Here is a 15917-nt window from a genome sequence, read left to right as displayed (position 1 = left end):
ATGAGAGAAAAGCAGACATTCCTGGCCTTGGCTGGGGCGCTGCGGAAGAAGTGGTTACTGAGGAAGCTCCGTCCGCAGTCCTAGCTTTTAGGGTTTTTAGTGTAATACTGTTCCACATTCTGGGATTTTTTTTTTTTTTTTTCTTTGTCAAATAATAGATTTTGTTAGATTAGCTACCGACGAGTTCAAACCTACGCCGTCATGTAAGGGTTCAACACCCTTCCACCAATGTGGTAAACGACCACTGCCTGTTTCACATTCTGGTTAGGGTTCAGGTTGTTTGCACTGTAAGGTTACTTATTTTCTCTCAAAGCTTTGCTTTGAGCATGCTAGCAAATTCTTTCTCCGTTGATTCCATTCAAATGTAAAACCTCTGCAGTCGGAAAGCACCGAAAATTCAAGTCCACAAGCCGAAAACAAATCCGAGTCCGATAGCGGAATGACCATAAGCACCGAGAAATAGTGCATCAATAGGAAACCAAAACGAAGCTCTGAACTCGAAACTAAACAATCACATACATTTCAACTGTTGAGTTACAGAAAACTGCAATCGGACGCGGTAAATTTGAACTTCAGAAAAACAAAGGTAAGATTTTGATGGCTTCATTTGAGATATTAACCACTCACTGCTGGTGGATTACCAAACCAGTACCAAAATGTGGCACTACAAAAAGCAATGAAGATGCGAAACCATTTTATAATTACCAACAAATATTGGTTAACAAGAACTAAATTCCTGTTACAGGATGTAACTAATCACTAGAAAACACAGAACATGTTCTGCAACACTTGGAACCCAAAGAATTCTTCTTCCACCAGACGCCTGCTTAACTACATCTTGGCCACGACATTGCTTCATCTAGAAACATTGTACCACGATTCCAAAACGACCCAAAGGACTCAAATTTTGGAAATTATCGATTAGATTCCCGACTCTTTTCGAGAGTTCTTCAGGATAGACTCATTTCATTCTTCTCCTCCTATCCCTGTCTCCTTCCCTGCTTCTATCTCTCTCATGGTCATCCCTGTCTCTACTTCCACTCTTCTCACGATCCAGGTCCCGGCCCCTCCCCCTATCAACTTCAAAATCACGGGGTCTGTCTCTGTTTCTATCCCGCTGCCTTTCCCGGTCTCTGACTAAATCATGTTCCCTTTCCCGATCTCTGTTTGATGATCTTTGTAGTGGACTATCACCTTGGCTTCCACTGCGGTGCCGCTTTCTTGAAGCATCAAGAGTATCGGCATCCCGTCTGTCCCTCTCTGAGGATGTTCTCTCTAAAGAATACGAAGGGGGGAAATTATGATACAAATCAAGCATTATTAAAATTTAGAAAAATAGAAAAGAGAAACAGTACTTCCAATAAATGTCACCATCTCAGTCCAACGTTGTACCCAAATTAATAACACCTGAAACAGTCTCAACGCATCTCAAGGCATATGTATTGAGTTATTAACTAAAGAAGAACTTACTACTCCCAGAAGCATATTCACTGGAATCTGATAATCCATATTCTGATTCAAGCCGTTTCCGATGCATTAAAACCTTCCTCTCAATTTCTTCAAGATTTTTTATTCCCTGCTCCTCAAGAGATTCACGATATTCTATCAAAGCGACTTCCAAACGTCTCAACTTTTGTCTGCAGTAAAACAGTCAAGCAAAATATAAGTAGAATTTCGTAAGGTTCCTAAAAGCATTCTTGCTAAACAAATGAAACTAGACACACCTCTGCTCCTCACTAATTCCACTGTCAGGTTGTGCTTGAATGCTTGCATCAGTTGCAACCTCCATCTCATCAACTTTACTTGGACCATCACCAGCATTTTCACTTCCGGAAGATGAGTAGCTTAACCCAAGACCCCGAGCCTGCTTTTGTTCATCTTCACTATCATCATCCTCTCGCGCCCATTTAGAAGCTGGTAGAATAGGGTCACTCTTTTCTTTCTTTGTAAAAGCTTTTAGTTCAGGCTGTGGAATGGGAAAGGTCTGGGCCAAGAGTAGGGAACCCTTCCCTTGAGACTCTCTCTCATCCTCTACATAACGATTCCATCCAGACGTTTCCACTGGGTCTGGTTCAATATTCCTTTCTCTGCGGCTACTTGAATTTCTAGCTGAACTTGAATGCTTCTGAGCAAATTTCAAGTCATCATCTAATTCATAGCCCCTTTGTTTTTCTGCTTCTTCAAGACTAAGCAAACGTGCAACCATTGTTTCTCGACCACCAACAAGAGACAATCCATTATGTCTGCAGCGTCTTTCCAACTCAGCTAGGGGAAGACTCATTAACTCCCTCATAGCTGCTCCTTTGCCCATTGCCAAAGCAGCATCTTGATTGGTTTTAGTAGCATCACTTGTATCTTCGGAAGTGGTCTTTTTGTCTATTTCAGGCGCATCACCACATATGGAGTGAAAGGGGACCACATGAGAGTTCCCAGACCGAAGAAAAGTAGCCCGTAATCCATTCACGTAAGCGTCTGAAAAAAGAAACCAGTCCGACCATACTTGCAATACTTTCAGAACTCTTTCCTGCAGATTTTCAAGTAAGTTCAACAAATGATAGAAAAAGAAAAGAAAAATAAAATATATACAAATATATTTACTACAGCAGGATGAAACTATCATTATCATACCTTAAGGGCCTCAGCAGTGATCCTTCCTGTTATGCTACGATACAAATCATTAAAGCTCTCCATTATGTCTGGTAATGAAGCTTCAAATTTGGTGCGGTATGCAGATGCATTCTTTACCGGAGCACTGCTATTGTGAAGCACATCAGAGACAAGCATGAGTCTTGCTACTTTGGTTGGGATAGGGGTCTCCTTAAGAGTCAAAGATTCTGTAAGAACTTCAACTATCTGCAACACAAAACAGTCTAAGAAATGTGTACACGCAGAACTAGTCCTTTCTTCCATTTCTTTTCTTTTGATACTCCCCACTGGTTAATACATCTCTGGTAATATCGTACGGTTGAATAAGAAACTGATAAGTGACTATTCTCAGAATTTACCTCCCCAGCTGCATCAGCATTGTCCAATGCAAACCCCATAGCATCCTTTATCTGACTCCTCTCTAACGTTAATGCACGTAACATATCTTCAAATTCATCCCTCTGTGAATCAGTAAGTGTTCTTTCTGGCTCTACACGCTGCAATATTAATGCAAAGAAAGTTGCACTATGAGAAAACATACAAAGTAAATTCATCCGGCAAGTGCATGTGACAAGACACTTACCCTGCTTCTTCCTGCAGCATATGTTGTACCGACCTCTTTCTCATGTTCTGGGCTTTTTGCTGTTGGCAGAGGTGGTGGAATCCATCTAGAGAAAAAAAATAGATATACAGACAGATCAGTATTATGGTCCAATGCACCAACTTACTGCCAACACCTATGGTTCAAAATAACTGAGTCACAGAAGGAGGTAAAGTAGGTTTGACTTACCTTCCACTACCAGTAATCATAATGAAAGGTTCTGTTCGCCACCTTTGTAGAGTATCACCCTGCATTCACAACATTAATGTAAATCTTCAGTCCTATAGATTACAGATATTTTATATGAAGAAGCTTCAAGAAGCAAAAGCTAAGATCACTCAGCAACCAAATGACAGACAAGCTTAAGTCTTTTTACCGAACTGCCTAGGAATCTAATGCATGTGCAATTGTGCATACACGTAGAACAAAGGATATACCTGAGCAAATGAATAGAGTCTCCAAACATAGTAGGTGTGCTCTTTTGAGCCAAGTTCAAACAAGAAGTTGAAAAGAGGATTCCCTCTACCTCTCTCCATAATAGCCTGTTCAAAGGCACATCCACCATCCAGAACATACAAAGCCATTGTATCAATCACATGGCGGAGGTGATCATCCACTGGTGGAACAACGGTTATATCAGGAACATTTGGAGTAAGTAACCTATTCACCAAAAACACATCCAAAGATTGGCAAGATTGCAATATTGGACAAATAAAAATGGTGACTACAAAAGAACTAGGCAGCTTACCAGTTCAGAATTCTGACTAGGAACAGAAGTGACAGGCGGGCCTGATGAACCTGATGGACCAGACAAGATTACAGTCGAACCCTGTCAACAAAAAAGAATGTTAGCTTCAATAATCCATCTTAAGTGTTAAGTAATGCTGAAAATGTCAAATCCTTATTGCACAAATAATTAGCCAGAAGACTTCAAATTTTAGGAGAAATAAACAGGAAAAAAATTACAATGAAAATGAAACAAACCTCACTCCTGATGGCCATATGTCCTGGAGGGGGAGCAGGTAGAGCTTGTGATGGTAAAGCAACAGACTTGCCCCACCCAATCTTCAACTCAGTACTCATAAACCACCACTCCTGCATAACAAACTTTTTTGTTAATTACTGTCCTATCCTTCATTCCTCAGTAAATAAAAGTTTATAGGACGAGGAAATAACATTGACTAGCAATTTGTTGAACAAAGTCAATTTTATGAGATTACTAGAAAGTTTATAAACCAAGCAACATGAGATCCAAATAAGGAGATAACTTTATCTTCACAGAGAGAACTCAGATACATATTCAAAACATCTACCATGATTAAGCCTCAGGCCCTCAATTGTATGGTAACTGAAAATAACCAACCTTGCATTTCATCTTTCGCCGCCTGTCCATCAGCTCTGTTCATGAAAGCTACAAAGCCACAATTTCTTTGGCGCCTTCGCTCCTCTTCTGTCCTAGGCCACATTATTTTCACACTAGCAATAGGCCCAAATCTTCCAAAAGTTCGCAAAAGAAAATTTTCATCAACCTAGCCATAGGAGAAACATAAAATAACTTAAGAGTGGCAAGTTCTTTGCATCACGTGTAAAAGAGTACTAAGTCAAAACAAACCCTCTGAAAAAAAAGAAAAAAGAAGAAGAAGAAGAAGACCAAACCTTTGGCGAAAGATTTCCAACATATAGATTAGTAGTTTGTGGATCACCATCATCAAATGATCCAAGAAGCTTTCCACTTGGATCAAATTCATCAGGAAGTTCATCAAAGCGACTGGATGGCTGACAAGGTATGGCTTAATGAATATATGTTTTTATAAAGAAACAAGAAAACATATGATGCCAAGATAAAAGATCTGTATGACATAGAGATAACGTAAAGATGTAATAAAACACAAAACAGAAATTTTCATAGGAACCAACTAAATAATAACAGTAAACAAAAATAAAATGTAATTCAACAATGACAAAGTTTATTTGCATGTATTCATTAAATCAAAAACCTATTAATATAACCAGGCTCAAATGCTACAACAACAAGAAAAACATGCATTGAGAACTGGAAAAGTCATTTAACCAACTCATAACAAACCCATGCTAAAGTGAAGATATACCATCCAACTCACCATTCCTAGAAAATTGAAAACCAGAATCAATTAGGGAAATACGTACCTGTAGAATTCTCAATCTGCCGCCCATCATGCCAACTTTCACGCTCTTGATTTCGCCTCTCCCTCATCTCCTGCTCACGCTTCAACTCTTCCATAAAATGATCTATGTTTCGAGACTTTCCTTTTTCTTTCTCCCTCGGTCTCTCCTCCTCCCTCTGCAGTGTGTATGAAGAATATTTAGAATCGATACACAATTCAATTTGATAGTATTGATACTACTAAGTATAAACAAAAGCTATTACCTCTATCAGGGTACTAACCTTCTTCTCAGATTCTTTCCCTTTGGATGCCAAAGGTGGTGGTAAGAAAGATGGAACATACCTGCAGAAGATAATTAATAGCAAATGTGCTTGTTATCGAAGCTCTTTTCCAGGAAAATGATTATTAAAATACATAGAAAGAAGTATACCAACAACTACTCAACCATAGCTTATTCCTAACCAAGCCCCTTCGACAGCTACCTTAGAGGGGCTGTTTGATTACTCCATTCTCAAATACTTTTACGTTAAAATGACAAAAGTAAAATACAGTGCGGAAACATGTTGCCAAATGAGTTTTGAGACGTTCCCTTAGAAAGTAAGCTTACAACAAAAACAAAAACTAAAAAATCAACGATCTACATCAGCTTTAGTTCAGAAATTATAAACATACACCATTGAAAACAACAATGGGCTACTGTTTCTCACTGCTTCTATAGAAAAGAAAAGTATATAAAAGCTCATCCAAACCAGGCCAAAACTTCTGTTGTTTCTAAGAGATAATGCAGTAACTACAGGTGAGCACTAGCTTTTCTCACTTAAAACGAAGTATAAACGATTTTGAAGCCTAACTTCTGGTTTTGCTAATGATTTGGACAACATTACACTGAAGCTCATGAAAGAAGCTATGTGACTACTGACTATGTCGCCAAACAGGTTCATATAACATGGAGAACAGAAAGAACACTGTAGATTTACACAGTAAAAATTTCCGCTAGACAGAACAACCATCTGACTCTGACACCAATACAGAGTGCAGAGCAACAGAACTGACAATGTTTCATATCAACCTAGCATTTATATGAGTTTCAATCATAGTACAGAACTTCAACTATATGACACCACTCCCTAATTTAGTATAATATGCATAAGAAAATGTATATGTAGATATTATACAAACTAGAAGTATACACTTACTTAAAACATTCAAGAAACCCAGAGATTGGCAACGCATTCGATGAATAATTGCAAGATCACAATACATTTTACCAAAAGAAGAGTAAAACAGTAGGGTTGATTAATCTGAAATTGATTATTGAAAATCATCATTTTCCACTTTTCTATTTTGAACACTAACAACTTAAAAAAATACAAAATCCATCCGAGGATATTAAACCATCACCATAAAAAATTATCCTAGTTATGATGCCTTATCAAAGAGTATTGCAGCATGGCTAATCAAAAGCATTTCTTTACCTACTCCCCTTCTTTGGAACAGATACCCCATCTTTGGACTTTTCACCTGCGATCCGCGAATGAATAAAAAGGTCCATACTTTTATTAATGTGTTCCGACAATAATAGAAAGCTATTTTACTTATCCATATTGTGAAATGGCATAGTATAAAAACAAAGCACTGAGAACTGTAACTATCAGAACTTGAACAGAAAGCAGTAAGTAGTTCTTCAGCTATACTAACCTTCGGAATCCGGCTTCACCTTCTCATTGGGATTGATTGTTCCTCCTCGAACAAAGGCCTTCGACCCCGGTGCGTTATCCCCTTGAAATGACTCCACAAACTCCGCATATAAGCGAGCTGTTTCATCCTCCGCTCTCTGAAACGAATATCGAAAAGAATAAAACAGTACTTTGTCAGTAAACCTCACTTCCACAGAAGCCTAGCCAACAAGCCCAACGAAGTTAATAATCAATGGCCGCAGCGGCACCTTTTTCTTTGCCTCTTCCTCCTCCCTGTGCTTCTGGAACGGAGTCTTCTTCCGCGTAATCGAGAACGAACTCATTTTTGCATCAGCTTCTGCAAATCAGTCCCACAAAATGCATCAAAATTCAACACTTTAACGTCAATTCACAAATTATCAAAAACATGAACCAAAATTTGCATACAAAATAAAACTCTAAACCATGCAGAGATTACGAAATTCATAATCCCTAATTTATTTAGCTCAATGGTCAGAAATCAAATCTGCTTACCGATAGAGTATGGGAAGGTTGAAGCTTTAATTCCTGCAAAGCCCTAACCCTACTGGTCCGATTGCGAATCCGCCCTCTCTCTTCTGCAAAACTGAAAACCGCGGAGGACGACGACTGTGAAACGCAGGTGGTGTGGATCAGAAATTCAGAAAGAGGCTCCGCAAAAGCCCTAGTCGTAAATACTGAAATTATTTTGCCTTTTGGAGATAAATATAATTTGGGTCTTAATATTATTAGAATTTTGGAATATATATTCCAACCAAAAATGAAAATATAATTTACAACTCATATTTGATGACGAAATTACAAATTATATTAATCCAAAATTAAAATATAACTTGCATATCATAGTTGGACATCTTTCACCATTATAAAATGAAACGCCACTAAAATAATCAAGGTCTTGAGACGTTTTATATTTAATTTTTTTAATTTTTTACCATTATTATGAAGATCGAGGAGAGTTCAAAATTATATAATTTAGGAGATGAGTAGTTTCGAATTCAAAACGCATACATATAAACTCAACATCTTATTTACTAAAATATTAGACCACTCAACATCTTATTCACTAGAATATTGGACCACATGCGACAGTAATCTCTCTTTAATGGTTTATTTGCATTTGGGAAAGAAAAAAAATAAGAATTCTCACCCTTCATTGTTAGAAGAGTTAAGTTTCATCCGTTGATTAAAATAAATATATAGAGCTCGCTCGTTCGAAATTGTTTCTAAAATGACTGAAAGCCCTTACAATGAAAATGATTTTAAAATCAATCCTTAATAAAAGTCCGAGTAGATGCTGATAAAAACACTTTAAATCCTTCGTGCAAAAAGCACTTCAATACCTAAAATCAATTTCACCAAAAAAACGTTTTCAATCATTTGAAAAACACTTCCAATCAAGCCAATAATTGCTAAAAACCATTACTTTCTGTTTTTTGAGAAGGAAAACCACTACTTTTGAAAGCAATATATAATTTAGTTGTTTTGATTGAACTTCTAGCCACACTAATTAGACTTACTTTTGGGTATCTCCGTTTGAAGGTAAACAGTACAAGATTCAGATATCATCACAGCCAGAGGCTTACGAAACAAAGAACAATTGCTCCGAAAAGACAACAAACGTTGATTTTCATTTGAAACTTGGGCAAAGCCACCATCTAATTTTGAAGTTATGTGCACAGATAGAAAGCTTACAACACCAGAATAACACACAGACCGGATGAAAGCCAGGATAGTCGAAAGCCGGGTAGTTATACACTTCATATCTAAATCTCTTTAAAATCCGATTCAACTCTAAAAATACTCCATTTTCTTTTCCTTTATCATTTTTGCAGATTTGCTACAGACCTAATCTGCAGCATCACTTTAGTCAATGTGCAAGTTTCTGCAGATGTCGAAGCGTCCGTTGTTTAATCCACTGTCTGTCGTATGGGAGATATCCCTGAATTGAGTGGTCATAACTGCAAACCAAAACCAGACAGAAGGTATCAGTTTCACACATAATTCGAACCTTTCTAACACCAAATCTGAAGATCATTGACATATTCTACAATATACATAATTTGGTGCCTATTTTGTGTGAGTTTTGTTGAGAGAGAGAGAGAGAGAGAGGCATACACTAAAGCACTCATGTCAGCAAGACCATCAATGAAATTGTAGAGATCTCCGATGTCGTAAGAGATATCTCTAATTGCTGGATTTAACTCCCTCAGCTTCCTCTCATATAGTCCACATATACCTATACACACCACAGCTTAACTTCTAGTCAATGCAAACAAAAAAATGGCGGTTATAACCACATTATATCTTGGGAGCCCTCCCACCCTTTTTCACCATGAAGTATCCAGCAGTGAACCAGGAGGGTTAAAAAACTCTCAGGAACATATAGTCAAACACATATATTTACAGACAAAAGAAGAAGCGGGCCAAGGAAGAAACATGTTTTCTCTCATATGAAGTGGAAGTTTAATATGTACACGAACCATCATGTTTCACCGAACACAAATAAACTAATCAAAACACATGTCATATAGTAGGCTCCCACAACTTATAAACTCCCAGCCTAACTAAAATAACTATCACGGACAACTGCACACTCAATCATGACAGAAAGCACAGAAGCAAACTAATATTTCATTCATGTACCCCCATGTGAGTTTTATAAGCTCCAAGGTCTTCACTAGGAATCTGGATAAAGTGCTGAGGCACTACCAATTACTAATCACATCTTTCAGTTTTCATGAAAAACTTACTTACCTAATAGGTGAAAGTAAACAATTTTCTGCCTCTCTGGAATCACCTATACCCTTTCTACAGTTTCTTTCAAGAATCAGCAGTTCACAAGCATTTTTTTTTTTTTCTTATACACAATGATTCCTTTTATGACACGATGAAGTAGTTCACAATGTCAGAGACTAAATACACTTTGGGGTCGAAAGAATTGAAGAACGATAACAATGATAATGTACCAACACAATTTTATAAATAAAACGTAATCACAACAACAACCATAAATAAAACATACCATCCATTGCTTGACTTATAGAATCATAGTCCATAAATGTTCTACTTGCTTTGTTGTGAGAAGTTTGCATTAGAATGATTGTGTGCTTGTTCGCCTACATATGAAGAAAAAAGTACAATTTAGTCAGCAATTGAACACGATGGACGCATATTATGAAAGCATGCAAAAAGTACTCTCCAATCTAAAAACATCGAAATCATCATAAAACAAAGCATTATTGATATAACATCTGTATCATACTGTAATGCTTGACAACAAAGTTCAACAGCAAACTCACATTCACTTAACACGGTTTCAAATTCTAAAAACGTAACCTTTCGAAAAACCCACAAACCAGAACCCTAGCAGTCTGTTTGGTTCCTCAGAAAACAGAGTAAATAAAGAAAACCTGACATATTAAGGAAACAGAAAAAAGATTGCAATTTCTAAGCCTAATATGCTCTGGTACTCTAATTTTGTCAAACCCATCAGAAAATTCCCATCAAAGCTTAATCAGTAAAAAACCTAGATTCTCAGCTTCCATACAAAATCCAATTTACAGAACAAAACCCTAATTTTGCATAAACTTATAAATGTAGAAATTGCAGAGGAAAAATTACAGAGAAAAGCATAAAAATGTTGGGAGATAAAGAAGCTAGATTACCATGTGAGAGCTGACAGTGACGACCCAAAAGTTTGCAGCAAAATTAGGGTTCTGTAGAGAAGACGCGACAGCCGGAGGAAGAGAGGGAGTGGGAGAGAGTTGAAGAAGAAGACTTTGACCAGGGTCTCTAGGTTAGGGACGCGTCGGAGTTGAGGGTAAAATAGACAATTACGATCTCGGTTGCGGTGGTCTTTTTGATGGAGAATTCAGACCGTTGGATTTGTTTACTTGTTCTTTTGTTGTAACAGTCAAAAGTGTTATTTTTAGAGAAAGTGGGAGAAGGGGGAGGGGGGGGGAATGGAAAAATCGAAAGACTTTGGGCAGCAAATAATAAAACGAGTCAAAAAACGAAGGAAGACTTTGTGGCCTTTGGGATGGGGCAGGTCAACGCAAGTCAACGGGGTGAAAGGAGGTGATTGCGGATATAGAGTTGTTTGATGAGAGCAACTTTTACACCGAATGTCATCAGGTGAATTCGTGTTAGTCGTAAAATATTTTAGACCTATATGATCTGCCCAAAATCCTCTGTATAGGACATTCGTCCATAGTCGAACGAATTATTTATGTATGTTCGTTTATAGTTGAACGAACTATTTATGTACGTTCGTTTATAATCAAACAAACCATATTATGTACACATAATGTAGTCATCAAAAATTATGGTCAATCTAATTGCTATAATAAACTTTGTCTAATAGTAATTTGCATCATGAATAGTCCATCGTATAAGATACACCGAGGATGAAAAAAGAATCCGAACTTCAGACATTTCTCAACATTTACAAGATAAGTACCCCCAAACCAAACTTGTCATGTAAAACTTTGTACAATATATGAGGCAGCGATTGCAATAATCGTCACAAAAATCTTATATAAAACCAAGTTACGCTGGCACTACTTCCTCTCACCCTAAAAAATTGGGCACCTAAGCTTCAATCTTCCCCTTCGATGGGACCAATTCCAAGCTCTGATCATCTACATCACTAAATTCAGAAGAATTCTTAGTCAAAAGATCAGAAGGAATCAACATATCAAGCTGATCAGCCTTGGGAACCAAGAAAATCAAACCAAGAGTCAAAAATCTCAACACATTTCTAATCATAAGGGCCAGCCACAAGTTTGTAAAATTAGTCCTTGTGACACTCAAGGCATGAAGCACTGCTCCACCACCCCATTTCGACGACAGCGAGCCAAGGCTGTCGATACACATCAACAGCGCGAAGAACGTGCCCTCGATGCCTAGAGGGCAGAGCCTCGTGCTCAGTACGATCATAGGCATCCATCGGATCTTGGTAACGATTCGAAACACGCATTCTTCCATGATCACAAAGAAGTAGTCGGGAATGCCTAGAGCTAGGTTCCACCTTAGGATGAAAGTTAGGTCGAGAAGTCCGGACATGGCGTAGAGGAGTTGAGCAAAGAAGACTAGGTTCCGAAAAGGGTAGTTTTTCAGAGTCTTGTGGTAGATCAGAACTCCTACTATCGAAGCCACTGCACCAACTGCATAAATCATCCCAACAAACTCCTGCTCATGGATAAAAATAGCTAATCAGTTAACAAATGATGCTAAAAAAAGAAGTAAACTGTAACTGGTGATGAAAATCATTATTAGGACTCCAAAACAGTCATCGTGAACTCTTCCGTGGAGAATGACTATCTCAGAGTGCTAATAACAACTCTCGTTCAGTGAGAAATATTAATTTTGTTGTAGAGATTGACCTGAGAGAATGCAGGGCCAGCTGAAGGGTCAGTGTACCAATAAAAATTACCTTCCTGAGTGTTAATACTGAGGGCCAAGGAGAGGTACATGTAAAGGGAAGGTTTCCACACCTGAGGTAGTTTGATTGTTTTGTACATTCCGCTCATTGCCACTCCCACTTCTTCCACTGCCTGCAAACATGAACACATTTGTACTTTAACATGATCAAATTCGAGCTTTTCTAACACGGAGGTTAACCCATTTTTGCACCGATCGACTGCCATGCACTGGCCGTATGATCGACAAGACGCAAAATCGGTTAAAGGTGGAAGATTTAGATTTCTAACCTTCTTCCTATGAGAGTGAAGGTTGGTTGATCTTTGTTCATACATAACAAAGCCCAGAACAGTTAGAAAGATTGGTGGGATTGCCAAGAGACACAATGCACCCTACAACACAAGACAACATGTCGATTTTTTAATTTTCAGAATTCATAATTGAAAGTTTTAACGAAAAGTTCGCGGTACTGTTCATTTTAATGAAAAAACAAATTTTAACACTAAAAAATCAAACCTGGTACTATTTACTTTACCCTTTATTTTATCCTTATCGTTAAAACTCAAAGTTTTCAAATCCGTATCATTAGTTTTCCTTTCATAATTTAAACCGCTTATTAACACAACACTCTTTAACAACCAAAAATCCAAAAAAATATCATTCTAACTCTCTCGCCAAAAATTATGAACAATTTAATAACTGCTTGGCCGCTTGTATCTCACAGCATGTAAGCATAACAGGTCTTTTTAAAAATTAAAAAATATTTATTCTAGTCTCTCTTAAAACACACCCGTAGGGATGCATATACAATAGGAATTAGAACCCCAAAAATTAGTTATTCATTATTCTATTCCTAGTCGTCCACAACTTTTGGATAAATATTGCACGAGTCGTTCTTGAAACTCGAAGATATGTGGTGCACAAAAATATGCCATGCACGCACACCCATTTATGATGAGCAGTCAATTTTGCATAGTATCAATGATGTAAAAACTGCACAAGGAAAATACGTAAACAAAATTTTCTTTTATCCGTAAATCACAATCTCATACGTAAATATGATTAATAACATGAAAACTTTTCATGTTATGATTGTTATAAAGAAAAGATTCGAGCAATGTTCATAAGAGAAATGCTAAGGAGATTCTCTGAATGTATGACTTTTCATGGATTCATTAGCACCTAACAGTTTAGCGTTAATTTTCATACTAACAGTATAAAACATTATGTCAAAAACATAAGGTGATAGAATGTCCATAGAGAGCCTCACTTTTGTTTTGTGAGAGTCTCTTTAGCATTTATCATGTTCTTAATCACAGATTGACATGTAAGTATAAACTTTTCTTCTCGTAATTTCAGTAAGCTACTTTAGTATATGCGTCGGTTCATGATTTGCATATAAATTATGAAAAAATAAAATTTAAAAAAAGTAATATTGGTACCTGAGGACCAAGATGATGAACAAAAAACCCACTAGTAGAGTACCCAACCAGAGCACCAGCAGAAGAGCAGAAACCACAAAGGCTCTGCAAATCCGAAGCCAACGACCGTATCTCAATACTATTCCGGGCTATACACGCGTCGATCGTGACATCAGCAATCGCCACACCTGCCGTGACGCCGATCAACCAAGTCAATGCCACCACAGCAGCCAAGTTCCCACTGAATGCAACCGTGAGAGCTGAAACTGTCCCTATAACTCCGGCCAGGACAAAATAAGGCCGCCTTCTGTATCCCCGACTGGAAAAACGTCGGTCAACAAGCCCCAAACCGGCTTCATGAGCCATGGAATATAGTACAGTCCAATGTAAAGCTGTACAACAGAGGGCTGGAGTTTCTGGACGTCTTTCCAGTAGTAGTCCGTGACCACTTTGAAATAAGAACCTGAGAAGCCCTGGCTGAGTCCGTAAACAAGAACCACACCCAGGACAAAGGTAGGGTTTAGCTCTGAGGAGAGCATTTGGAGCCATTGGATTGGTTGTTGGAGGATTTGGACAAATGGGTTGGTGGGATTTGGATGGTGATGACCGTCTTGATCATCGACGTTTCGGTTTGAGGTGGTTGTTTTCTGGGTTTCTTGAGAGGAGTAATTATCCATTTTTACGCAACGGGGGGAGCTTGGATCTGGGGAAGGAGAGGAGGTGAGACTCTGAAGGGCTCAAAGAAGAAAGTCTAATAGGTGACTGGGAGTCTACAAATTACGAGTGCGTCTTTTATTTATGTAAAAATGGTTTGTTTCCGAGGGGGATTCGAACTCGAGTGGAAAAAACCAGACACACATGTTGAGAAAGTTAATTAATGACCCTACATGAAGTAATAGAGACACACAAGTAGGGCTTGGATGGAATAATAAAACTAGGGAGTTGGTAACTGAGAAGACAAAGTCTGGTTTTGCAGCTTTATGTTTGAAACTTTGAATCATCAGAGAGTATTATATGAATAAAAATGTAAAAGTTCTAAAGACAACGTTTAAGGCAAAGTAATTCAAATTTAAAATGACTCCAAGCTTAATGTGTGACACGAACGGTGAAGGATAAAGTGAGATATGATAAATCATTTTAAGGGTAATTTGGGTCAATACGAGATCGATATATTTTTCGATCAAACTATTATCAGTGATGTCAATGGCATTGCTGCTATATTACTGAAGAATTCGCTATCTTTCTTTATAATACTCTTAATCTTGATGCCGTACTTGTTATTCCTTCTCTTAACTATAATTTATTATCTGTTACTCAAATAACTGTTGCCTATATTGCTTTGCAATTTTTTGGCCTTCCTTTTATAGGACATTCGGACTCGCAAGATAATTGGTTGTGGTATTAGGAAGGGGAAGCTCTACTACTTGGAGACTCAAACTCTATTCGTGGATGGATCTCAGAGGGAGAAGAATAAAGCTTCAGAGGTTTGGTTATGGCATTGTCGACTTGGAAATGCTCCTTTCGGCTATTTACGGAGATTGTTTCCCAACCAATTTGTTAAGCATGATACTTCTAGCTTTAAATATGGTGTTCGTGAACCGGCTAAAAGTGTACTTTGTTTTCGTCCAATTAAAGGTTCAGTTCTATTTATGATAATTCATTATGTATAGGGACCATCTAAAACTGCTACATTTGGTTTTGCTCGTTGTTTCGTTACTTTTATTGATAATTGAACATGTATGACTTGAGTTTAAAGTCCAAAAGTGAAGTTACTTTTCAGCAGTTCCACAAAATGGTACAAATAAAGTAAGTCACAAAAACAGGTTCTCAAGAATGATAATGATGGCGAATATGTGAACTCTAAACTTCGTGCCTTTCTTGATCAAGATGGTATTGTTCATCAAATTACATGTCCATATATTCCACAACAAAATAAGGTTGCAGAACATAAGAACCATCAGCTTCT

General features: G+C 37.8%; 3 protein-coding genes across 3 annotated transcripts; all 3 read right to left on the bottom strand.

Annotated features, from left to right (window-relative positions):
* Window positions 1–492: 492 nt before the first annotated feature.
* On the bottom strand, window positions 493–7803 carry LOC103949740 (protein RRC1). Its single transcript, XM_048588271.1, is given in 19 exon segments — window positions 493–1275; window positions 1471–1637; window positions 1725–2524; window positions 2629–2853; window positions 3006–3143; window positions 3230–3314; window positions 3437–3495; window positions 3685–3905; window positions 3995–4076; window positions 4232–4321; window positions 4323–4342; window positions 4611–4776; window positions 4904–5023; window positions 5415–5567; window positions 5655–5733; window positions 6867–6912; window positions 7090–7225; window positions 7337–7425; window positions 7602–7803. Coding segments are annotated over 18 exon segments (2976 nt in total). The 5' UTR covers window positions 7412–7425; window positions 7602–7803; the 3' UTR covers window positions 493–961.
* A 903-nt stretch (window positions 7804–8706) lies between these two features.
* Window positions 8707–10936, bottom strand: LOC103949738 (enhancer of rudimentary homolog). Its single transcript, XM_009360857.3, has 4 exons — window positions 10775–10936; window positions 10132–10225; window positions 9225–9345; window positions 8707–9067 (listed from the first exon to the last, which is right to left on the bottom strand). Exons 1-4 carry the CDS (start codon window positions 10775–10777, stop codon window positions 8977–8979), a joined length of 309 nt encoding a protein of 102 aa, XP_009359132.1. The 5' UTR covers window positions 10778–10936; the 3' UTR covers window positions 8707–8976.
* Window positions 10937–11492: 556 nt separating this feature from the next.
* On the bottom strand, window positions 11493–14815 carry LOC103949716 (probable folate-biopterin transporter 6). Its single transcript, XM_009360829.3, is given in 5 exon segments — window positions 11493–12299; window positions 12494–12664; window positions 12821–12922; window positions 13973–14268; window positions 14271–14815. Coding segments are annotated over 5 exon segments (1527 nt in total). The 5' UTR covers window positions 14629–14815; the 3' UTR covers window positions 11493–11699.
* Window positions 14816–15917: the final 1102 nt, after the last annotated feature.

This window comes from the organism of the source record quoted next, unplaced genomic scaffold (genome assembly GCF_019419815.1).
Source record: "Pyrus x bretschneideri cultivar Hongxiangsu unplaced genomic scaffold, Pyrus_bretschneideri_v1 Contig28, whole genome shotgun sequence".
In the NCBI taxonomy this organism is placed as follows: domain Eukaryota; kingdom Viridiplantae; phylum Streptophyta; class Magnoliopsida; order Rosales; family Rosaceae; genus Pyrus; species Pyrus x bretschneideri.
The sequence above is the reverse complement of the archived record's forward strand: the minus strand, read 5'-3'. Positions and strand labels throughout refer to the sequence as shown.

What these genes read in the sequence shown, in the direction of transcription:
- LOC103949738 (XM_009360857.3), bottom strand. An exon ending in TATAAGTCAAGCAATGGATG is followed by an intron (nt 9,346 to 10,131) that starts GTATGTTTTATT and finishes TGGTGTGTATAG; the next exon opens with GTATATGTGGACTATATGAG. An exon ending in GCTGACATGAGTGCTTTAGT is followed by an intron (nt 9,068 to 9,224) that starts GTATGCCTCTCT and finishes TTTGGTTTGCAG; the next exon opens with TTATGACCACTCAATTCAGG.